At 41.2% G+C, this 26309-nt stretch overlaps 3 protein-coding genes across 3 annotated transcripts; all 3 read right to left on the bottom strand.

The window, feature by feature from the left end:
* Positions 1–4179: 4179 nt before the first annotated feature.
* On the bottom strand, positions 4180–9658 carry LOC145443884 (uncharacterized). Its single transcript, XM_080321849.1, has 4 exons — positions 9435–9658; positions 9280–9369; positions 8539–8670; positions 4180–4489 (listed from the first exon to the last, which is right to left on the bottom strand). The coding sequence occupies exons 1-4, from the start codon at positions 9538–9540 to the stop codon at positions 4332–4334; spliced, it is 486 nt and encodes a 161-aa protein (XP_080177975.1). The 5' UTR covers positions 9541–9658; the 3' UTR covers positions 4180–4331.
* Positions 9659–10136: 478 nt separating this feature from the next.
* LOC145443871 (small ribosomal subunit protein uS5m-like) lies at positions 10137–21560 on the bottom strand. Its single transcript, XM_080321834.1, has 3 exons — positions 20933–21560; positions 19683–19813; positions 10137–11710 (listed from the first exon to the last, which is right to left on the bottom strand). The coding sequence occupies exons 1-3, from the start codon at positions 21553–21555 to the stop codon at positions 11328–11330; spliced, it is 1137 nt and encodes a 378-aa protein (XP_080177960.1). The 5' UTR covers positions 21556–21560; the 3' UTR covers positions 10137–11327.
* LOC145443859 (uncharacterized) lies at positions 21561–25918 on the bottom strand. Its single transcript, XM_080321822.1, has one exon. The coding sequence runs from the start codon at positions 25763–25765 to the stop codon at positions 24101–24103; it is 1665 nt and encodes a 554-aa protein (XP_080177948.1). The 5' UTR covers positions 25766–25918; the 3' UTR covers positions 21561–24100.
* Between the last annotated feature and the right edge of the window lie 391 nt (positions 25919–26309).

Below are 26309 nucleotides of genomic sequence, written 5' to 3'. Positions count from 1 at the left end.
ACACTGCGCGCATATTGCATAACACGTCACTTTGTTGGAATATAGTCAAAATGGGAATTGAGCAAACTATATGTATATATCGTCAAATTCTTGTATGTAGAATTGTGACGAATTGTCCACAACTCCCATACATTTTGAATATATTTCCATTCTGACCATAATATCCTGTTTCATGCCTTTCTGAAAGCAATCTAATACTGTAACCATATATATCGCTAATACAATCTAATGCAGAATCCATGCTGAAGACTCGTAAGTCGTGGCTGATTCATGATCGATCATCCGCAGACTATATATATTGAATATTGGCAGTTCGCTTGATGCCATGATGAATCGCTGAATGCACTTCTATGAGTAGGCAATACACCACTCGAGATCAGTGGTGTACCCAGGTGGGGTATGTTGGAGCGAATGGATAGATTCTCCTAAATTTCGACTTGGTTATTATGACGTCTCTACCCGTTGTTTTACTGCACGACAATGAATATTCGGGGCGTCACTTCATTGTTCAAAAGTTTCGCTCCCTCCCAAATTGTATCTTCGCCAGGTCTGTCTATATACTTGCGATCAAACTTGGTCTAAGTTCTATTCCGTCCCTATGATATTCGATCACTTTGCATTATGGTTGATGAATCATCCTTTCTTGTGACTTTCTAATCCTGGCTATACATAACTGTGGCAAAGGCGTTTTGTGCAAGCCCTGCTTGCTGTTTGTATTAATATACATCGATCGTTAGTCCAACACCGGAATATCTGTTTTCCAACAAACTGTGCGCCGCCCGCCTGGCACATTTACTCCAAAACAATACCGTATTCTTGCGACATTTGTTCTGAACCCTTCCTCGCCTTCACACCGTAAATATATTGGCATTTGCTCACAATAACACGAACTTAATATGGATATCCCTCATTCTGCATAAACAAAGAAATGCGTGCACTGTTTCCGCGTGAAAGCATATACTAAGATCGAGTTTAGCTGTGATTTGTATTATACCTTTCTTGACACCACAATATTATCGATTTGTAACGCAGCGCTTGGCATAGAAACGATCAATAACGAGACCAAAAATCTTCAGGAATAAATATCAGCTATAAACAGTCATCGAATACTCACATTCTTCGCGAAATGATATTTAGACCTACACTTCGGCATGGCCCTACGTTCTTTCATGTGTGCCGATTGCGAGTAGACTATCCGAAATGACCCTACGAAACAAGTGGACGACTAATCGGGATCGTATTCCACAACCAAGTGCGATGTACTAACTCATGTGTCGCGAAAACTTAATGAACCATGTTGCTGTTGATTTTCCACCCAATATACAAATTAGCCGCGGTACATTAAGAATGTGCTAATATTTTTGTTATAACATTGCTAACATACACCTATAACAAGTCTATTCTATTAATCAGTTATAGGAGGTCCCATCATTCTACTCTTCCACTCTTTTATCTATGTCCTCGTCAAAGCAACAAGGAACGATGTCTGAATTCAACCCGCTCAATTTTCTCGTGCTTTTGACCCTCTGTAAAGACGCCAAGAACAAAATAAAAAGAAGGCGCCCACTCGTAAGAAGGAGTCGATGCGAAAAAAGCAAACGTCCGCGTACCCCTGTCAATACTGAATTTTGATCATTTATGCATGCATATAATTCGCTTGATACCATATGCTCATTGCTCATGGAATTTTAATTCGTGAAAATCACGTGAACATCTTTTACTGCTACTAATACTAATCCCTAGCTTCGACATTTAATAATCCTTGCTTTCCGTAATGGATACGCCTTATACAAACTATATGTCGTCATCCGAATGCTGAAAGATTCACTACAAAAATGCTTAGCAAGCGTATTTTGACGTAATCAATGACACTTTGTGTCATTAAAATATGCGAAATTATCATTATTATAGTTATAAAACATGTATTTTAATGTACATTGCACAACATATCCAAAGTAGAAGGTAGGCTACGCCGTTACAATTTATTTGCCTTTACTCCTTGATCGAAATTGACCGCAAATGTAAATCCATTCGAGCGCGGATATGTCGACGCAACGACGACTTTGAGCTTCTCAAAACACATCGTCTGATATGAATGTACAATTGTACAATGTACATGTACAACATCTGTACAACATATCCAAAGTAGAAGGCACGCTGTCGCATTTTGGATATCGTAATATTTGATTAAAATTGAGTGAATATGTAAATGCACTCAAACACGTATCCCAGGCATCGATATGGGAATTGCGATGATTATGCGTACAGTTTGTGTGTCCGACTGCCCGTAGAATATAGATTGAAACTGCCGAAAATGGAATTTCAGGAAATATGTATCGTATATGACTTGACGACGAACGTTTTGACCTTCTCAAAGCACTCCAGCTATCAAATTTTTGATATTATTATGACGATACAATTCTAGTCAATATTTACGAAGTAGAAGGCACGGCGTTATATTCATTCAATACCTTTGTGCGCTACAGCGTGAATACTACACTGAATGATAATGCGTATTCACGATTGACCTCTGCATCGTCTTATTATTCAAAATCCAATTTTTTTTCTGTGATTCCAAGCAACACCTGTCACGAAATCGATTTTCTGAGATGAATATTTCAATTTCGTGCGACGGAATCATAGCGGGTATGATGGCTCTGAAATTTCGGTGATGCAGCGCAAGCATTTTTCGTCACAATCACTAGGAAAACAGGAGTTTTCATCCAACCGCTTCTACAAGATTTTTTAGCTGAATTATTAACGATGATAAATTTGATTCGATCATTCCGTCATTTGCAATAATCTTCAGAGGAAAGTTTGATTTTTGATGAAGTGACAAGCGAAATGAAAGTGCTATTGTCGCTATTAATTGTGAACATTGTGACGTCGCACGAGACGACGCAGAGAGCATTAAAAAGCACATCAGTGTCCAAATGATGGTTATTCAACTCGCCTAAAGAGTTATTGTGAAACCAATCTCTTGAGGGTGAATTCAGCAAGTTACAAACGGCTAAAAGAAGGAAAATCGGCCGGGCTATGTATGAACCGGCATAATATAGAAAACGTTTTAATGCAATCACATATATGTTCAATGCTAAGTAATGGAATAAAATCAGTATCTTAAGCCCGCGAGGAATCGGAGCCCAGGTATAGTTGCCCCGTTTGGAATAAAATCGGAGTAATGTTCGTAAAATTAGCTCGGGAGACATACAGAATGTAACTCGTCACATTTCTGCGTTCCTTCGTTCCATCTCGTCCAATGGTTCTTAACCGATGTTCCATGGATCACTAGGGGTTCCACGAGTTAGTCACAGGGGTTCCTTGAAGACCAAGACTCACACTCATCTCGTACATATGATTTGTGATAATCCGCCGATCGTGGCCATCGTTAACTGCAGGTAATTAGGACAGAACACTACTCCAATTATGACTGTTATGGTGGTACGTCATGCGCATTGCGCAGTGGAGCTATACGCTGTTGAGTTTTGTCTGCAAAATACGATGCACTTTCCAAGTGAAGTCTCGCATTTCTGAACTGGTATCTGAAGGGGAACAGCAGAAGCGATTTGTTTTAAATATTCATTGAAATGTTTTCGTTTTGTGCAAAAATTTTGTTTTAAAGGTTTGTTCTTTTAACACTCCGTTGATGCACAGTTTATTTTGTGCACCATTGTCCATAGTAATGTGTTCGACGTGTGTGGCAGATTTTTGTATTTACGACTCAGCGAAACTTGTGGATTATGCGGAGACTTGTAGCATAGCGTAGCCTAAGCGTTCTGCGGGTGAGTAAAGGTTTTGACACCATTCAAGGTCGCTAAAGGAGGGGCATGTATATCACATTCTACATTGTTTGTCTTAAGCGGATAAAATCAATAGAGCCACTGATCTATCCGCACAATACAGCTACGATATTGTTCTATGAATTCGTTCAGCATCCTCCATTCGTACATATTGTTATTTTCATCGATTCAAGACACCACACGATTGTTATACAACGAAAAGGTAACGTGGAGTCGAAACGACTGCTAGAGTGCTGGTGCTGGTTCGAGTCCATCTCTCAAACGAACGAACACCCGAGCGCTATAACCTCCTTACCACCTACCAACTGAAGAAATACATTTCCTATATATAATCCATAAATCTATCGATCATAGGTCACACTAATAATAATAGGCCAAATAAAATAATAAATGGTTATTTATTTCGGTAAAAAGTTTCAATCAATATAAAATCGACATTTAACATCATCATTGCCAAGTCATGAAGTCAATAAGGTCGCAAAACCCCAGTCATACTCGGTATTACCGTGCAAAAGGAAGATCATAACAGAATCAGAGCTTAACTCCAATCTCGGGTAGCACATTCATAATTCCAGCACAGAGCGCAAGTGGAGCAGCAGCCCACGTCAGACCGTACGAATATCCATAGCCTGATGTCGTTATGTGGTCCAGGCTTGTGAAAACCGATGCGCATACGATCCCGAATGCTCCTACAAATCAACAAGGTGAAATATCACCACGAAATTATCCTCATAATAATTAGCAGAAGATTTCGGAAAGACATAGACGGTAATTAGAAATAGATTGGAATAGGGCAGGGGCGGGCAACATACGGCCCGCGGGCCAGACCCGGCCCGCGAAGGGATTTTGTCCGGCCCGCGGACAGTTTTCCGTATTACATGATAATGTGGCCCGCTGCCCCAATCTGCCGAGATTCCCCACTTCTTGCTTACTACGTCAAATTTTAGTGACTGTATGTTATTATATTCGTGTATCTGCAGCCTGCGAGAGTGGATCTTAGGCGTAAGTTCGTCGAAGCGAGAAGACTTGCATTATTGGCATTTACGATGTACTCAACCTCAACCCTAATGCCGTTTGTGGTAGCCTCTAATCATGGTGTTTGTCGACTACAAAGATCATTTACACCATGCTGATATATCACATTTTTGAACCCGTAACCGCCGACTTGTAGCCCGGCACACTTCTAGGCTTTTTGCACCGCATATAACAGGGGCCGCCAACTCAAAATGGGTCGCAGGCCAGCTTTCAAATTTCTTAGAGGAGGCGGGCCGCATGAATTCAATATCGAGATTAATTAGGCCACACAGTTGAACAACGACGCTATCCCGTCACCTACTCAACCCTAATAAATTGATATCTTGGTAAATTTGCGGTACCGGGCTTATCGAACGCCTTGAAATCCTAATTAAGGATTGCACCGTGTGTTCAATGTTCATTGATCAGTTGGAAGCAGACATGGCGGCGCCTGTATGACAATGCTATTCTCAAATCCACATTGTCTTCGTAATTATAGGCGAGAAATGGCTTTGGAGTGCCATTGCTGTCGTTGAAATACATTCATTAAGTACGATTTATTCCTCGTATACATGGATAAATGGGCGAATAATGTATTGATTCAGCAATCCGGCCCGCCAAGTACTTAATTTTTCTATATCCGGCCCGCCGACTGGAGAAGTTGCCCGCCCCTGGAATAGGGTATTTTGAATCTAACCGTGAGTTACGGCGGAATAACTATCCGATTCACCGAAACCTAAACTAAGTCATTCCGATTCTCTCACCTCGCTCATAATTTTCAATATCATGGGAGTAGTAACTTATTTGTACTGTAGCTGTTGGGATTAGTTTGATTGCGATTTCAAAGCGAATGCTGGTATTGTTCGCCATATACTTGCAGTGCAACATTCGAGTGTATACGCAGATGTGAATACGGTAATATGTTATGAAGATCAATTGGTAGGCTACTCAGTATACTTACGTATAGGAGCATTTATTGAAAAGCGCTGCCCTTCGGCGGGTGTAGGCCTACTTTCAAAGTGCATCTTATTACTGGCGACGGCGTAGCGTCTGGCCTATTAAGGGAGTACGGGTTTTATTCAGTTTTGATTCTTGCGCACTTGCACAATGCACAGTGCCGTTGAAGTTGTTTTTGGCTGTTATTCCACTAGCAAATCCACTTGCAACAAATAACAATGCTGCGTGCCGGGTTTACGGTATATAGAGTAACGGCGTAAAACACGAATAAAATAATAAAGGATATAACGCTTTCGAATCGGAGTAGGCTATTGGATTCGTTTTCCCCGTAGCCGCTAAACATTTGAGGGGGCTGTTCAAAGTAATGGTTCGAACGATCAATTCAACGATGCACCCTCGCGAAGGAGAAAAATAGTTCGCGGCACACCAGCATAGCGACTACCCTGAGTGGCGAGTAGCGTATTGGTACATCACACCACTGCAACATAGAAATGTTACGGGTTCACGTCCGATCAAGATCGACTCTAGGAACCCTTCCTTGGTGTTGGAGGTTTATCTAGGCTCCTACTCGCCATGCGATCTGCGTAACCGATTTCTTAGAAAACACTAGTGAACGTTAGTAGTGCTAGAAATTTTCATTTCGGGAATCGCATAAGCAATATCGGTCTGGGTGTAAAATTATCATGTCAAAGACTTAAAAATGAGGAGTAACCAGAGTTCAAGATTTGGCAAGAAGATAGAAAAAGGTCATTAACCAACGTTATGTCACTGTTCATGTTCATCCCTTTGGTTCTGATGGGGGTCACTGGGAAAAAGATAAACATATTCGACCAGAACTCAACATCACGGTCGAATGGCCCGAGTATGGTGGATCTTTTGTTTAGTTGAATGAATATAGAAACTGACGATCATTGATTTAATTATTATTGACAGTCACCTTCCCAAATGCAATTATAAGTAGGCGAGTTGGCGTTCCTCCGCTTTGTTAAGGGGCGATGAGTCAAAGAATGGAAACAACTGGTTTAGAAGACGACGTCTAGCCCTCCATCGTTCTAGCCTGCCTCTAGCTAGCACGTTCTGCTTTTCCAATAGCTAATCCACTCAGGCACACATGACTAGCGTTGCATTTAACACAAAAATCAATTTAAAACAAACATGTTTGATTGTTTGTTTATATCAAGGCCCTTGTCAAAAATATGTTTTTATTGTTGTTGTTTTTTCTGCTTTTTTTTAAGCCGTCAGGAATATTCAATTGTGACGTCGTAGTGGATTGACATTGACAATTGAAAATATCGGGTAAATATAGCTCCTTTGATGAAATATCTACGTACTAGCCCAGTGGTTCCCAACCTTTTTCGTCTCGTGCCCCCCTTGGCCGATATTTGAGCTAAAATCCCCCCCCCCCCTATGAAAAAGTTTTCTGTGACGCGCAATCATTTGTTGACTGAGCAATAAATGGCCAAACATATTCAGATATGTCTGAACTATGGCGAATGCGGACCGCACTAAACCTTGGTAAAGTACAGTCAAATTTGACCTGTTTTTGACCGGTCGGGTAGCCGCTGACGAAAAATAAATCACCTAGTCCGCTTGCTATGGACTTAAGTTGAATCGATGAATTTGGTATGTTTTTCACGTTAGCTCATATGTTGGCTTAAAAAGTTAAACAATTTCACTAGCGGCCTTGTGCTGAATTCGGCTTGATGTTTTCCTGCTTAGTAGAAATTTGGTCGAGAGGCTGTCGCGGACCCAACGAAATCGTCTTGTGAGCCTCACTTTATCCGGGGGTGTAATATTAGGGTTACCATACGTCCTCTTTTAAGAGGATTTGTCCTCTTTTTTGACTTTTTTGAAAGTGTCCTCGGAGGACGCCCTTTTGTCCTCTTTTTTGAGATTTTGTCCTCTTTTTTGAAAATTTGGGTGACATTCAGAGCAAAATGCGAGTGATATGGCGTAAATCAGTACAGAAGTGACGCTCCGGCGGGTATTTCGGAGTGAAAAACGGCGGATTGAGCCCTGAGCTAAATGGTGATTTTTTTTTAGTCATCCACCTAGCAATGTGGAGAGAAAAACGGTATTTTGATCTCTGAGCGGTGAAATAGACCTTTTTTTTTAGTCAACCGATCGCAAAGTGGGAAGAATTCACCGATTCCTGAGAATTCTTCTCTGGTTTTGCAAGTCTCAAATTTCTGAAAAAGTGTCCTCTTTTTAGATTTCCAAAATATGGTAAGCCTATGTAATATGTACGGAAGGCATTTACACATACACCAAGCTTGAAATCCGCCAAAGAAACATCCAATTGTAAAGAACTAATTTCTACTGAACAGTTCTATATCATAAAAATCTAAAAACCTTGTGAACCCAGGGTATCTTCCGATACATTGCCAACACCAGATTCCCCATAAAAAAAATTAAGCCAGATTCGCCCCTAAAAACTTCAAAATTCCCCCAATGGGGGAATTCCCCCCAATTGGGAACCACTGTACTAGCCTATAGCTGTTGAACCGACTATTTTGAGGTTTCCAACCATCCCATCGTATACGTCTGCTATATCGGGTGGTATAATCGTCCGTAGGCTCGTACAACATGTTTTGGGAAGTAATTACACAATTATGGAATAATTATACCACTTGAAAAAATTTTTTTAAAGGGCCTTTATTCATAAAACTGTTTAAAGCATGTTTTAAACAAAGTGTTTTAAACAATCATTTGTTTTAAATGCAACCCTAATGACGACGTTGGGGAAATGAAAATTAATCGCACTTACCGCTCATCAAGAAAAATGTGGCCGGTACAGAGTAGCCGATGTTGAATTTCTTCACGGTCGCCATCAATATTCCGAATACGACTCCAGCAAACGCCGTGATAACAGCGATAATTCCGAAACCCCTCACAATTTCTAAAAACATCGAAGTTAGAAACGCAACTATGACTTGCAGCCGTTTGCGCGGTTAATCAGTTTGGTTTGTTAACGACTTCATACGATGATCCACCACAAAATTGTCATACAATGAAGCGACAGTTAAAGCAGTCGAAACGATTTGGTAAAGTCAATAAATCGAACTCCCCCGAGATTATAAACAGGAGGAAAAATGCGCCAAAAGAGGTATGGACACTGGAAAGTTGGACAGTGGACACTCGATATCGCCTATGACAATCACCAAAAATGGACAGGTGATGACGAGGCATGATATAGCAGTGGGTGCCGGCGAAGTCGGTCGATTATGCAATTACCGTCGCCAAATCGTATGAATAGGCTATATCAAAAATTGTAATCAGTGACAGACAATATTAATCATATTCGAATATCCATAATGCTTTAATATGTAACACACACGGTGGCTTGTATGCGATACTAGAAACGATATAAGTTCCCGATGAATTTATATAAGATTTTACTTATACTACAATCGACTACAAGTGGGTGGCGATATACTCTTGAGTGGTAATGACTTCAGCACAGCTTTAACAAAGAACATATGAGAACGCAAACCATTTCAAAACTTACCAAACGCAAAGAAAGCTCTACTCTGTCCGACGTAAAGATCCGAACAATTGCCATTGGCGCATTTGGTCCACAGTCCTATTTCATTGTGCTCTGGGAAACCCGTTTTGTTGACATTTACATGAACGATCATTAGCCTGTACAATTCGAACTCTTACCAGTTCCGTCACCCGTCCTCCATTGAGTAGTGCAGATGCCAACAATACTTAAAATGAAGGCAACCAGTCCCACCAACACAGAGATTACTACAAGTACTTTACTCATCGTTTTGCAAAAGCCAAACTCAAATTCACTGAAAATTCTAAATTTCAGGCTGACACACCTTTTATCGTGCTGTGTTGTTGAGCGCTGTCCTTCGTCACGCTTTGTTCATTTGCGAAATCTCTTTGAGCAGGTAGTTGAAGATCACCGCGGGCATAATACAACCAACCTCGTAGATGGCACACCGTCGTCGGCGGAGATGCGTAGCGATAATACAAAATACGCTCTACCAAATACGGCACAGCGTTAACGCATATATTACGGCGGCGTCGCCGATGAAGGGAAACCTATCAGTAGGTTACCTTTATCATCGTCATCACTTCATGAACATCCAACCTTTTGCGTTGCTGGAAGACTAACTGAAATACTGCCCTATCCTGAATTACGGCATTCTCCGTTGGCCAATATATAGCCACCTACCTCATGAGACTTGATTATTACAGGGTTATATAGGCCACGGCTATCTACCTATTGTACACCGTGCCTGGAATCCTTCAGAAAAAACCTGGCCGTTGACCATGCGACATCGCTCATGATTCATGAATAGTTCTGTCACGCCACAGCCAATACGTTGAGTTCCGCGAAAACGAAACACCGACTTTGACAATGCAAGAATTTATTACCGGCGCGGTAAATATATTTGCTGCCATCAAGGCCCGCGCACGGTGACATCATCGCAAGGACTGCATTCGTTGAACGGCATATCACAGAAATTTCATGGACAAACGCAGAATATACGTATCACACTGAGAGGACATCTGATGCAAGGGAAAGAGCTCAACATTGGCACGTCACACAATTGCAAAACCGCATTCTTTGTACATTTTATGACGAAACACGGCCAGAAGAGCGGGCAGGACTAGCATTTTATATAGTACGACTCCACCGTTCGGGTAGCCTTAAAGCAAAGGTCTCAAACTCAAATGTGCTCGCGGGCCAACTTCCTACTTTTTGATGGCGCCGCGGGCCGCAGCCCCCAGTAATAGGGGAATTCAATGTATTTCCAAGTAAGCCTTATATGGCAGGACCTTGAAGACTGACATTTCACACGTATCGTAAATATGTGATTTAGTATTGTGAATTCACACCTGGCACGAAAAAAAAAACATTTTTTAGATATTTGAGTAAAATTGTTGCTGTACTTGGCATAGATTGTCAAAATAATTAGTTGCAGACACTATGTGAGAGAAGAAATCCATCAGGACCTCGTAAAAGCTGTCGCGTTTCCATACCAGTTTAATAGTTTGGTGCGTCCGTGGTTGTACCAGGTTACGGCGTTCCGTGTCACAATAGGCCTTCTCTGCTTGTATCTTTTGACGCGACTCAACTCGAGTCATTACTATTTTATCACCCATTGAGTCTGAGTTCGAGTAATTCTACAAAAGGTCGCGCCCAAGTACACATCCCAATTTTCAGTACGAATCATCAACGGGCCATGTTTAACCATCATAAAGAAGTAATGTCAAGCGATAGGTAATCTTTTACTGCGATGTAACTTCAGAAAGTGATGTAAACGTGAAGTTTGACGAGTAGTTTCTGGCTTCTGGAGTAGTTTTAGAGCGAATTTTAAGTTCTCAAATTAAAAAAGATGGTGGTTAAATATTGTCGAATACTTTGAAATCCAAAATGGTCTCGCGGGCCTCGTGTTTGAGACCTCTGCCTTAAAGGGTTATAAATTCGTGAGCGATATGCCGATCCATCTCCGGACGTGAGTTGCAGATAGAACATAATTTACGCACTGCGCAGCCGCTGCCATCCATCCTGCCTCTCCACCAACCCAACCCGTTTCCCTACAGCTCCGACTCCTTAACCCGACTCAGTTTCTCCGGTACCCTAACCGGGTTCGGCACCGGCGGCCCGCGATTCGACTGATACAAAACGTTCATCCAGTCGTGCAGGCCGAAACCCTCGCGTTTGCGCACGTCGCGCGTAAGCAGCGGCTGACTGAGATACTCCCTGTACTCGTCGTACGGTTCCTCTCTGACGCCGTCGCGCGGCGACGCCAGCACTTGCGGGAAATTGTCTCTCATCGAGTCGAAGCGCACTACGTGGTAACCCAGGCGGTCCGCCTTCTCCTGGTGCGTCTCTTGCGTGTGGAGGGCTTTCATGAAGCACTTGACGACGCTCAGAGGGGTCGTGGCGCCGTACGTCCGGACGTACAAGTCTTTGATTCCTGCGTTATTTCGGTAATGATTCAGTGGTATGTAATCTATGTATGGGTGATAAAGGTGTATAAGCGTGACAGAAGTGGTGAGTGACGTTGCGTATTTCTACTCAATTAGCTAACACGTAGAAGTAACGATTTCCTAGTAAGTAAGAAGTGAGTACGTGTACGTCCCAATGTATAATACGCAGTACGCACCCTGAAAATGGCATGTTCATTCTGGGAGAAAGCCTGTAGTCATGTACAGTACGCACCCCGCACGAGCAGCACATGCATACAGTACATGCGTAAATCCCGATTATACAAGCTTCTCGTGTTGACGAACTTCCGCGTGTAAGTTGTCGGCGATGGTTATGTTTTAGTGTTAGCGGAAATCGATTACGCACATTGATGTCATTATGTTTTGCGATGTCGCTGTTGAACCATCATGGCATAACCATGGCTAATCATTATACAGTGTAGTATACAGTAATAGTGTATAATATACACTTATCGGCATCGTCTCTAAAGCTAAACGACTGTAGAGAACTGTAGATAGGAGCCAAAGCCTGCGAGGCTCGAGACGCGATACTACAGGCCAGCGACGATCTCTTGCGCACCAGGACTACTGCAAGTTCAATTGCTCAGGCCAATGATTATATCGTGCGCACCAGGCCTGTTGCAGACGCGACTGTTTAGGCCATCGATTACATCTTGCGCACCTGCCCGGTTGTAGATGCGATTGTTCAGGCCTGTGGGCGCGAAAAATCAGGCCAGCGACGATTGCGCGCGCGTCCAGCGATCAAAGGTCTAATTTCTCGGGAATCTTTCTCTAAGGTTCTGTGCGAACGCGATGACGTGACGTCATATAGCTAATTCCAACCCTAAATTTCACACATAATGCCACAATGCTGAACTACATACTGACTTCTTAAACGTCGCCAAATGTATCAACTGGGGCAATCAAATGATCTAATAATGCCATAGAATCAATATCTTCCGTCTAGACCAGACGGGGAAATGTATTCGGCGTCTGAGTATTTCTACATTGATATTGAGCAGAGTGTAAAATGGGTTTCTATACTTGCTAAACGATATTACCCCTCTAACAAGTTATACAGCAGTAGCCAACACCCCAATCGCATGAATTTGGATTTTATGACAGAATAAACATACGAAATAGAGATTTTTTACACCAGGCACCGATATCAATTCCATTGATTGGTTGAATAAGCATCATTCGCCAACTACCTACATGTAGCGTAATTCGCTCTTAATGTTGTGTGATTGTGGGTAAGCTCACAGCAGAGAGTCACTAAATATTCACAAACAGAAAGCAGGACATTTCGAGCAAACAGCAAACTATAGAGTGACCCACAGTTGAAATGCAATAAATTTTAACCAAGGATGTTATAATTTGTAAAACTTGTAATATATGAAAAAGGTTCACAGTGCAGAACCTACCAAGGTTCGTTTGTGAACGTGAACATTTAAATTTCTTAGGTTCACACACAGAACGCGAGCACGAACCTAACGTTCGCACCATCCAGGCTACTAATTTCGCTCAGGTGCAAATGGCAAACCAACTAAGCAGGAGATCACGTCCTGTCGTGTGCCGCAGACTGATCTCGCTAATAGGCCTTTTGCCGGACTTCGATCACGTGACTAGATACGCATAGCAACAACAAATTGGTTAGCAAGCTACTTTCTCGCGCACCTGCTTCAGTGCTAAATATCGCATAGTGTACTGTTGATTTCTGGTTGTAAACGTTTCGGAAATTTGTTGTAGAAGTCATCATAGATTCACCTATGCTAGATGTCAATCCTGTACAAAGCATTTAGAACGATATCGTCAGAATTACGCAGAAATCCATCGGTAACCTAGTCGTATTACTGTACTCAACTCTGATCATATGTACTTAAATTTATGCATTTGAAGTAAAGCGATTGGCTTATATTCTGGTAAGAGTATTTGTTAGTTCAAGCAGTACTATTTGTCTGTTGTGGAGCCTGATTTTGGATGGAAGATATGGCTGAAGCAGCCGGGACCCGCAAGGATCAGGATATACTGTCTGCTGGTTTGGGTGCGGGCGGCCTGCTATAAAACAAATGTCGCTGAACACATCGGAAGTATCTTTTGGGAGAACCTGCCGTCAAGACTAAGCAAATCAGTGCACTTTATTGTTGCCTTATACAATGCCAATTTTATTACCACTACTTCGCAACTGCGATTGAAGTGGATTTGGCAAATCACACTCGATTTTGATAAATAGTTGATGTGACATATGTGCGATATTTAGCGAACTAAGGGAAGTAACTATCATATAACTCTTAGAGCAGCTCAAACGCAGTGACAAGATCGGTCATCCTATACCCAGACGTGGTCAACGTGGTCATTGTTGGGAACCGAGTAGAAGTAATGCCTTAATTTATACTCCAGTACAAGTAGCACTAATTACTTCCAGGACATGTCCAAAGTACTTCAAGTGGAAGTAGAAATGAATTTCTGAAAAGCGGTCAAGAAATTCGTTACATGAAGTAGATTTGGTTGAGGGTCACTTAGTTTTAGAAATTGATGCCATGTGACAACTGTAAACATTGCATGTTGCATCTTCTTGATCAACGCAAAAGGGTGATGAGACCACAAATAAGTGCAATTTTTAAAAATTAATTTAGTTACCGTGGTACTGGGGCTATTTTGCCCAGTTCAACCTCACGCTTGAAGGGGATGCAATCATGCGCCAAAGCTACATTCTAGTTGACAAAATCCCAAACCTGACAAAAAAGTACTACCTAAAAAGCGTCAAGTAGAAGTGGAAGTAGCATAAACTCATAATGACGCTAGTACTCAGATAAAATAGTACTTCGTTGCTGACCCCCTCTGTGTATTGGCTCAACCAACTCAGAAACATCCTCTAAAGACGACTAACATTGTTTCTTTCGCATTGACTCCGTAATATTCTGAACTTATGATATTCTTTGATTCATTGAATTTACAAATAAACTTGCAAAGAAGATCGATTTATTAATTTTTGTGCATTCGATACCCAGAGCATAAGAAATAGTTGAAGAAAAATGGATGTTAACCTTATCAAGTTCAATAACTGCCGAGACTGTTATGCCTATGTATTTTCTTCTACCTCCATAGCCACTTGTCTAGACATATTCATAGCATCCACGGAAGAGCGCTTGTCTTGCTGTACACAAATGAAATATCATTTTCAAAGCAGACATCAACATCGGGAATGGAAGTTCAGGACAGTTAGTCAGTGGTCAGATCATTTGCTGACATTTTCTGTTGGCATGAAACCACGCTGCCTTCCACCGCATGACCAAATTTTATGTGGTGATAATAATTGGCTCCAGGCTGAATTCTTGACGAGGGCATCATCAATTTCTTAGTTGCCTATGTTCGGCTCTCTTGGGATAATCCATCAGATCATTAATCCGTATGCATGTGGTATAGCCATATGTCTTGAAACTCAAGATATTTGCACTGTGCCATAGAGTGAAGTAATCCAATCCAGGCAATCAATCAAGTAATCCCGGCCCCGGGACAGTTTGTTTCACCCTCAATTGGAGCTGATGATCATTTTCCTTCGGGTAGTGGCACTTGGCAGCATGACAGAATGATCAATAACTTGTAATATAGGTGTAGAGGTCTAAATATTTTGAATTGTTTAACTGAGAAGTCATACAATAGCTTAGGATATTTAATATATATATGGTATGTAGCACATTGCATGAATTCATAACACATCAACGTACTGGCACTGGCAGTCATTGTCTCTTAGGCTTAAAAATAGCAGCATCCTATATATATTGCAATCGATATCAATCATCAAAATGCTGCAATGATTACCAACTACCGCTACAATACAACTATAGTATACTATCCACACCTAACTTAATGATGCAATAAATATCACGCAGTCAATGTCCTGCAATGTCGAATTTTGTGTCATAAAATCATAGTTGACTACCAAATAACGGCTACAATGTTGATCATTTTGACGCAAGGAGTTTACATAGTTCATGAATCAAAGACCTCCAACATATTTGAATCCTTGCGCATCTCCATGACACTTGCGAACGTTTACAGCCCGAAAACGATAATATACTGTATCCGAAATACGGCTACGTTAACGACGGATTTCTGCGTAATTCTGACGATATCATTCTATGTGCTTTGTACAGGATTGACATCTAGCATAGGTTAATCTCTGATGACTTCTACAACAAATTTCCGAAACGTTTACAACCAGAAATCAACAGTACACTATGCGATATTTAGCACTGAAGCAGGTGCGCGAGAAAGTAGCTTGCTAACCAATTTGTTGTTGCTATGCGTATCTAGTCACGTGATCGAAGTCCTGCAAAAGGCCTATTGGCAACAGTCTTTTCGCTAATTGGCCGCGCCAAAACACTGATGAACACGAATTTTACCGGGCATGATTGTTGAATGTAATGCGCGATTGACAACAAACAAGAAGGTGTGATTTTCGAAGGAAATTGTTTCAAGAATTATTTTACCACCCATGCATAATGCGCGACTCTCGATTTTGGGACAATAAATAGGTGGAAAATTACCCTAAAGCCTAAAAACAAAACCACCCCGACACTCTAGTTAACTAGTGCAAGTTGGCAAAATCTGCTTGACTGCCCGTAAAAATACGAAAATCTTAGCGGATAGGCATGAATTTTGGAAATACATTCAGTCACCTTAATAAGGGGCTATATCGACCGTTTGTTATGACAATTTCAATCGTATAAGTGATGCAAACCACCAAACTACTTTCTACTTTGCAAAATCCGAATTGTAAAATTGAAATCTATAAACTGTTGAGGTATAAGTGGAAGTAGTCTAAAACAGGGCTCTTCAACCGGGTGATTTGTACACCCTGGGGTGTACCAAAATTATAAAAGGGTGTGCCGCTCAGATGGGGTGTAATGGGGTGTACCAGACCCGCATTGAAATGGACCACTGACCAGCTATCACAACAAATAGTTTATGCCTCAGAACATGTTGCCGGTTGTGCAATACAGTACAATGTTCATATCATCTGTACGCAGCCTGTAAATTACATTCCTTTTGTGATGTAAGAAGCAAATTCTTATCCTTATCATTGGTTCATCATTCATTGGTAATATGGGTGGAGTGTGAGAAACACTGTGTTAAGTGGCGGTCCGGTAACCTGGAGGGAGCCCTGATTAGTATTTTGCATTCTCAATATGTTGCAGCCTTGTTCAATGGTCATTGTTCAATGTTCATACTTATTTCAACCGGCCAGAGGTAGAAACCGGCAGGGGTACGGTCGCATGCAGCCGTTAAACAATAATTGTGCGGCCCTCTGCACATAATTAAATTAGCGCGTGTTGACGGATGTCAATGTGCAATTTGAATTAACGAATTGGTTCTTAAAACTCTGAGAGATGTTAATTAAACTTGAAAATCTTATTCCCGCTTGGTGCGATTCAGGGTGATTTTTCGTTTTTGATATAATTGTGTAATCTGCGCCACACCGTACATAAGCGAACCTCAAAAAATGATGCACCCCATAAAAAATACGAAGTCAGAAACGTGTGGGTTACACGAATGAAGGTTTTTTCTGCCACGTTTGGGCGATTCCAATATATATTTCGAATATGCCTACAATCCTGACGGGACGTCAAAAATAACAACATGCAACAAAATGATTAATAAAAACCAGAAGATGCATCAGCATCATCTTCATCGTTAATTCTGTGGTAATTTTCGAAGATACCACTCCCCCTACAAGCTCTCGTTAATCTGCGTATTATTGTGGGGGGTGCGTATTATGCATGAGTACAACAAGCATTGAAAAAAATCTCCCTCGACCTCCCTTGCAATCACACCTTTCTTCATGTTTGTTTTAATCGCGAGTCATATTCAGCCATCATGGCCGTAATTCGCATTATCAGCGTGACGCGCTGCCAATTAGCAAGAAGCGTGTTACCAATCAGCGTCTGCGCTGCACAGTGCACAACAGCGAGCGATCTCCTGCTGAGTTGGTTCGCACTTCGCCGTTTTACGCGAGCGAAATTGATTGCTGCACGCGCTCGCGGCAATGCTCGTTAATTTATCGCGTCAACGACAGCCCTGAGCCATCGCATATACAACACGCCATGTGCGCAAGATGTAATCGCTGGCCTAAACACCATAGTCGCATATCCAACAGGCCTGGTGCGCACAACATAACCGTTTGCCTGAGCAATCGCATCTGTAATAGCCCTCGTGCGCAAAATGTCGCTGGCCTGAACTTTCGCGTTGCGGGCCTCGCAGGATTAGGCTGCTATCTACTATCGTTTAGCGACAATGCCGCTAAGTGTACATTGTACAATGATTAGCGATGGTTATGTCATGATTGCTCAACAGTGTCATCGCAAAACAGAACGACATCGAATACTAAAACACAACTATTCATGTACTGCGAATGAAGGGTGCGGACTATACATGGGTACAGGCTTTTTCCCAGAATTTACACGCCATTTTAAGGGTGCGTATTATCAGAGGTGGTCAAATTAGTTACCGTCGCTACTCAAGTAGAAGTAGAAGTAGCGCCGGAATTTCTACTCAAGTAGAAGTAAGAGTGGTGGTTCACAAGTAAGTAAGTAGGTATTCTACGCTTATTTTTGCCTACAAAATTGAAAACTGTCAAGTAGAAGTAGACTAAAATCATAACTACTTCAAAAGTAGTGTGAGTAGGCAAAATCTACTTCAAGTACTTCAAAAAGTAGAAGTACTTCGTTACTGACCACCTCTGCGTATTATACATGAGGGCGCACTATATTTGGAAAACTACGTATCTAATCGAGAAAGGCCATGGATTGCGAAAAGGTTGAGCTCCCCTGGATTAGGCTTACTACGGAATCAGTGTGTTATGCGGTCAGGGGTGTACGGGTTTTGAATAAAAGTTGAAAGGGTGTAACACGACGAAAAAGGTTGAAGAGCACTGGTCTAAAACATATCGACTTAAGTAATGTGATTAGCCAAAACATACTTCAGTAGTCTGAAAACGTAGAAGAACTTCGTTACGGACCACCTCTGGTGACGGCGTGTTTCTAACAGGGCTGTAATGACTCGAGTCATGACTCGACTCGAGTCAGACTCGAGTCACGATTTTTTGATGACTCGACTTGACTCATTTTCTCAAAATACGGAAATGACTCGACTCGAGTCAATTTGTGAATTGACTCAACTTGGACTCGAGTCTTTGTGCATGACTCGAACCAAGTCATATGACTCGAGATTCAGCCGGTCAAGACCGACATTTCAATGTAATTTCGAAGAACAGTAAAGTAACAACTCTATTGGGATTACGTCTATTGGTATTGGTACTTGAAAATGCGACCAGAAACTGTTAAAAGTGAGAAAAATTAGTATATTATAAATGTGAACCATTCGATATCACCAAACAGAGTTATAAGAGTGGCTTTCACTTTAACTGGAAACCGAGCAGTCAACACAATTACTTGGACTCGGACTCGAGTCATAATACCATGACTCAGACTCGAACATCTGCTCGATGACTTGGACTTGACTTGGTGGTGAATTGAAAATGACTCGACTTGACTCGAGTCAAAACCATAACAGTGAGAATGACTTGTGACTCGGAGCTTTGTGACTTGGTTACAACCCTGGTTTCTAATCGCGAATAGGGCTGGGCACAATGATTCCAGCGCTCAAAAATCCGAGTCTACTTTTGATTTTAATGATTCGGGTACCGTATTAGCCTTGTCAGTCAACTTTTCAAACAAATCTACTGCAATTTATCGCAATGGTCCTCACTCCTCAAAGTGGGCGGTCAAGAAAAGGGAGGGGGAAGATGAAAAAGGTGCGATGATCTGTAGCCCTTCAAGGAACTGTTCGAGAAATACGTAAATGGATTGCCACGTTTGTGAGCATGTGGTCACATCGTACATGGCACATTCAATCAAAAATCATAATAACACAATAATAATAATATGACACTTGGCTTACCGACTGCATTGCACATTAACGAGACGACCCTGTGACACCGCAAGCCGTAGCCCTCCGGTTGTTGTCGTATATGCATGAAAGTTCTGTGATGATTAACGTACATGTCTTCGAAAACCGTTCGATCCTCGAATCTGTAACAATGAAATCACAAGTAAATCAAAAGCAACCAACCCTGCCGGGACGAGGATCACTTCTGAAGGCTTTGATCATGTATTGTAAATGAATGCGTTCTTTTTTTTAAAGTAACACCATGGTAAACGCATAACCGAGTGACATCTTATTTGAGTGACAAAAGACAATAACATTCAGAAATTCTCTTGATATTCATGCTTTCAAGACAAAATGTACAATGCGATACACAAGAGACAATGTGATGCAACATTGTAACAAACATAGGCGAATGTTAAACGACCAAGTACGGTGTATCGATCTAACATCAACACCTGCCTACAATAGCATTAATTCAAGTGACAAATACTCATGATGGCCCTTTTTGTGGTATACAATTCAAGTCCAGTTACGTTGAAGTTCATAAGAGTGAGAGATGTCCGACGGTTTTGGTTCGTGGTTACACACGATCAGAGGTGGTCAAATTAGTCAGCGTTGCTACCCAAATAGTACTCCAGCAACGCCGTATATTTCCACTCAATCCCAAGTAGTAGTCTCAATATTATGTCAAACTACAGTACCAAATGAAGATGTGAAAAGTGCTCGGGTGCAAGCAGTTTCAAACATTCGATTTAGTTGAGGGGTTGCATAGCCTAGGCTACTAGTTAACCATAGACCAGATAGGTGGCAACTCTCAATATTGCAGGGTGCATCATCGTCATTAACGCAAAATGATCAACGACACCGCAAATAGGTGGGATGTCCAAAAATATGTTCAATTACTGTGGCACAGGGGCTCTTTTGCCCAGTCGTCATGACAATAAAAGTGATACAAAAAACATGTCACAAAATGACTCACCATCATATCAACTTGACAAAATGGCTGCTGTATCATGTAATACAATTTGCTCTATTTGTGGATTCATCGGGCTCGGCCATTCTTTAAACTACTTCAGTACATTTCCAATCCTTTAATTTCGACTTCTACATGAAGAGCTTTTAGTTTGTCTTGGAAACCGCTACTCCCAGTTGTAATTGTGTAGAACTTAATGGATTCCATTACTTCTACTTGATTAGCAATGCAATGATGACCACTCTGACTGTACCTTTCACATACAACGAATGGAAAAGAACATCATTACCTTTCAATAAACTGCAACCTCTTCATAGCCTTGATCCAGGCCTTTCTCGCCGCGTTAGGCACATCTTGAGACGATTGCATTCCGACACCAAACGTCCCATTACCGTTACCGGCGACAACCAACGTACGCATCGAGTACACCCGACCCACTATGCCGTTCATATGCGACACCCGAGCCGCTTCTAAAAGGTAAGCGTCGAAACCGGCCGTGGCGCTGTCTCCCTTGTCGGGTATCAGTTTTTGCCCGCCCCACAGACCCCCGGTCCAGCCACGTTCCATACCGGTTACTTTTCTAAAATTCATTTTCTTCGCTAGCGTACGGCTCTCTTCCCAGTCGGCTTGTTCCTGCTCGGTCCGCCGCATTATTTTTTTGTTGTTCGCCGACACATTCAACCCAGGCCACAGTATACCGGCTTTTCCTTCTCCGATGATTTTCCCAGCTCCTAAATCCACAGTTTTTCGCTTTTTCGTGCGCTTACCACGGCCGCCTTGTTTGCCGGTGTCGGCGCGCACGGCTTTCCACAAGCTTTCGCCATCGTGGCTGTTGATATAATGGACGCACCTGACTTGATTCGTGTATTTTAACCCACACGCTCCGCGAATCAGTATCCTAATCGCGCTCATAGCCACTGTCACAAAAACACCACGTTAATTAACGACACCACAGAACACTTAAAATAGAATTTGAGGAATCGGAAATTGTACGGCTTCTCAAGGAATAGGCGTTCGATAAAATTTCAGTGTAATTTTGGCAAAATACAGTGAGCGCACCAAGGAAACTACATAGCGACTAGGGCTGAGCAAAATCGAGTATCAGACTGATTCGATTTGAGTACGGTATCAAGCTTTGAGTCGAGTTTTCGAGTTCCATTCATTACGGCGTCCTACATAGTAAGAATGAATATCAGAGTCAAAATTTATAGTTTTCACAAAATCGGTTACATGTTGCAAGTTACACCAACCAAAATGAACATTTTCACATTTGTCAACAATGTCATTCATAACAATGACTGTTGATTTGGGTTGTTAAAAAATAACTTTTTTTCCGGATTCGGGGATTCACTGATTATATTGTTAAGTTGGCTAAAAAAACGTTGTACACCAAATTGGACTCATTCCCGAGTCGATTGAAATTTTCTAGTTTAATATACCGTAAAATATAAATTTTTCAAATGTTACTTTCAATTCCATGAAATTTTCAAGTTACCTAAAAGAACGGTGTATAACAATTCTTGCTCAATTCCAACCGGTAGAAGCAGAGTTATTGCAGTTGAAAATTTTAAAATCGCATCGACCATGGGAAAACCCAGAATTTGTAACGAAAAACTCAAATAACTTCGCTTTTACGGGATGGACTTGGGTCAAATTTGTTTTGAATGTTTTCGTAGGCAACTCGACAATTTCATGAGTTTTACAGTAAAATCTGAAAAATAACTTTTTATTTTCTTTCAAATCAGTAAGAAATTTCAACTGGCTCAGCGTCAGCTTCTACTGGTAGGAATTGAGCCAAATTTGTTATACAGCGTCTCTTAGGCAACATAACAATTTAGTCAGTGGATACCGGGGTTCCAGTTGAAAATAAGTTATTTTTGAACAACCCTACTGTAGTAGATGGCTTCGTTACGATGTCACTACACAAAAAGGTCGTTTCTTTAATATGATTAAGCCTAGTAAGGTTTGAGGGCTTCCAAGGTGGGAAGAAAGTGTCAAAACGATTATAATTCTATGCGATCAAAGAGTTCTTCATCGTAAGGGGTGTACGGTTTTAGTACTCGAAACATCAGACTCTTAGTGTTTGACTCAAATCATTGTAACCAATACTCGACTAGGATTCGAGTACTTAATCGTTGTGCCCAACCCTAGTAGCAACCAAACATATATGAAAGAAGGCAAGATTGCACGAGAAGTGTAACACAGTACAAGCACTTGATAAAAGTACATAGGCGAACACACTAGCAGAAAAATAGAAAAAGCGGATTTTGTTACGTTTTTTTTTTAGAAAACATTTAGTTTTAGTGGATTAGATCATACCGGATGTTTGAAATTAATCCCCTACCAATAATTCCGCAATTATTTATGAATATTGAAAGCAGCATTCAAATGGATATGCAAAATTCACTTGTGCAGCATCAAGGTTGAGCATCTCAAACAATTGCCTTGTGCCAGTACCAATTTCCCTTTGTAAAGCTCGAATTTCTGGGGAAGTATGTGACTGATCATTTTTTATATTGGCGAGAGGGTTTGATTGAAGTAAATTGCTAGAATATTAGAGTATTAGCAGATTGGCACTGAGATTGCTTTGAGGTTACAATTTTGCCACAAGTTATACGTGGTACTTTTGTGTATTATGACATCGTAATCAATCACAATTTGAAATCCACACAAACTCTAGGATTCATTCAAGTGTTAATCTATCTATTTTAAACACAACTAAAAACAGTGAACAACAATCACTCCCTATCGCAAAGAAAATAAGACTTCACTTTGACAGAAGGTACACAATGAAACCACACCCACAAAAAGCACACGTCAAACTAAGTCAACACTGTAAGGTGTGCTACAGAATAAACTATATTATTGATATAGCATGGCAGTAGGATATAGTAGCGCATACTTCAAATAACAAAGCTGCTGAAAAAGGTTAGGCATTGAGCTAGGTATGCGTATTGCTTATAGACAACAATCCCACACCAAAACTGGACACCACATTACTTTACGAGCATAGTGTATCAATCGACAATCGTCACGCTCATTTTAACGATCAACCAATTTTTCAAGAAGCATACATGGCATAAGGCTAACATCAATTTAACACTGTCTTATTTGTACTTCATTTTAACCATAGAAAATTACCTACTAATATGGCACCACGTTATCGTTCCTTAGAGCTTATAATGTAAATAAATCGTGCAAATCATTGGTAGCAAATGATGACATCTTAAGACATTAGGATGTTCCACACAACCTTGCTGTGCCCTTCTTTTTAATCAATCTTGTAAGGTAATACATAAAAATACCGTTAGGACTTCAAATACTAAAACTTGAACTGTAATTAATTAAAGGATCACATTTAGACAGGAAGTAGAAATATTTTTCAAATCAGCATCCAATTCAACATCTTTAAATTAATAAAGTCCACAAATCCGAAGAAATTAACTGAGAAAACAGTTCACAATGACTCTTTCGACTTGTTCAGCATTTCCATAGCTTTTCTTGTTGCCTCCTCCATTTTCCGTGATGCTCGATTCGAAATTGAGATTTCCGCTACCGAAACGGCACCCTTTATATCGGGAGTAATGGGTCTGAATTCAGTGTCCTCCGCTGTGTTTTGTTCACCATCCAATTCAAGCGTATCTTTTTCGAAAATGTGAGAGGATGCATTCGATTCATTCGAGTGTTTGGCGGTATCACCATCATTACATATTGATGTAAAGGTCGGCAAAACATCATTGGCAGATGACACCGGCAGAGTAGTATTGAAAGTAGCTACATTTGGTGCGGTGTTAGATTTATTCAGCCCCGGTAAAGCCAGTAAGTTCGACTTTGAATAACTGAGCGAGCGTCTACGTGAAGAGTCGGACGCATTACTCCTGTACACCGCTATTTCCACCTTCGCTTTCTCCAATTCAACCGATAAATTGGCGGCATCCATCTCCGCGTTCAGACGTTTTTTACGTTCAAACACTAATTGCCTTTCGCATTCTTCGAGCTTCTCATTATTGTTCACAATCAGCGAGCTTTCAAGTCTTTTCACGAGCGACGAGTTATCATCAAAATATTGTTGTACCGTGTTCCCTATCTCCTTCAACGCTTTTCTGTTTACAAGTTTTTCAGTGGAAGTTGCTTTTTCTTCCAATGCTGATAATTTTTGGTTTAAAGCAGAGATTTCTGCTGTGAGATCGTTATTTTTGCGACTCAGCATTTCGATAGTTGCTTTCTCAATTTGCAAGTCGTGTTTGGACACATCAATTTTCTCATTAAGGTCAACAACGAGTATTTCTTGTTCTTGGCTCTTTATTTCATGATTTTTTTTCATTTCCAGCAATTCCAGATATTTTGAAGTTTCGCTCTCCAGTTTTGAAGTCAGTAATTCGACTTCATGAGCCAGTTTTTTATTTTCTGCTTGTAGACTGCGTTGCGTGTCTTGAGCTTCGCGTTTGAGCGATGATTCTTTCTGAAGGAAATATTTGCGTTGTTCGTCATGCTGTTCGCGCAGTATTGAGCATATCGCTTCTAACTCTTCAATATGGCTTTCGAGAGCTTTCTCATATTCTTCCGATTCCGCTGCCCTCATTTGCAGATCTTTTGTATCGCCTTCCAACTGTTTATTTTCCCTAGCCATTTCTTCTAGAATCGATTTTTGCTCTTTTACATACGCTTCGTTAGACGCTAGCTTGTTTTCCAGCGACAAACATTGCAATTTTGAGTCTTCCAACTTTTTACAATAACCTTCGCACTGGGTTATCTTGGTGGTCAGTTGGGACTCGAGTGATTTCACATGCACTTGGATCTGCGAAAAATTGTCGTGATATTGTTGATTCTTTTTCTCCACTTCGGCCATTTTTACGACCAATGCATTCGACGATTGTTGCAGAGACTCATTTTCCTCTTTCAAAGTTGATATGGCCTTTTCTAAATTCACTCTTTCCTCTTCTAAATCCTCGATTTTGGCAAGACATCTCTTTTCGAGCCTCGAAGTTTCTGAGTTTATCGTGTCCTGGCAATTTCGTAAAAATCCCCGCAGATTTCCCAAATCGTGCCGCAATGTTTTGATTTCTGTGGTAACCAGGTTTCTGCAGCTTTTTACTACATGCTCGGTGTTTCTTTCCACCATTTTATGCTAACATTATACCTTAATCACGATTTGTAGCAAATAAACCAGTTTACAGGTCTCCTTTCCTACGAACATACGAACGAGAGGGATAGATATAGAACTTACATGCGAGATCGAAATCAGAGAATGCTCACTTGCTCAGTGACGCAAACATGTCGATTACTTGCTTCTGTTGCTTGATATTCTCATAGTTACGGCGGAGACGACGGGGTTTGCGTATCCTACGTATCCGACGTGGCCGGCGAAGACAAAACGACACAAAACGGAACCAGCGGAAGCGTAAATTCCATCGGAGATTGCAAGAGTGTGATCAAAAGCATCTTTGATCTGTAGAGTCAGTTTGTATTTCGATTTGAATGAGGACAATGCTCATGGACTGTTGAATTGCCTTCGCTATATTATCGTTCCATAGTTCTGGTCCGGAATTCTTGATAGAGCGTGTTGTGTGATAAAATGTGTTGTAGTTATCCGCTTTGATTCCGGGGTAAAGAAGTCATTTAAATTTTCGGGTAGCGACCGCAATGTAACTTATACGAAAACTTGG

This window comes from Botryllus schlosseri, chromosome 7 (genome assembly GCF_051294905.1).
Source record: "Botryllus schlosseri isolate E-star chromosome 7, Bs_hap1, whole genome shotgun sequence".
Taxonomy (NCBI): domain Eukaryota; kingdom Metazoa; phylum Chordata; class Ascidiacea; order Stolidobranchia; family Styelidae; genus Botryllus; species Botryllus schlosseri.
The sequence above is the reverse complement of the archived record's forward strand: the minus strand, read 5'-3'. Positions and strand labels throughout refer to the sequence as shown.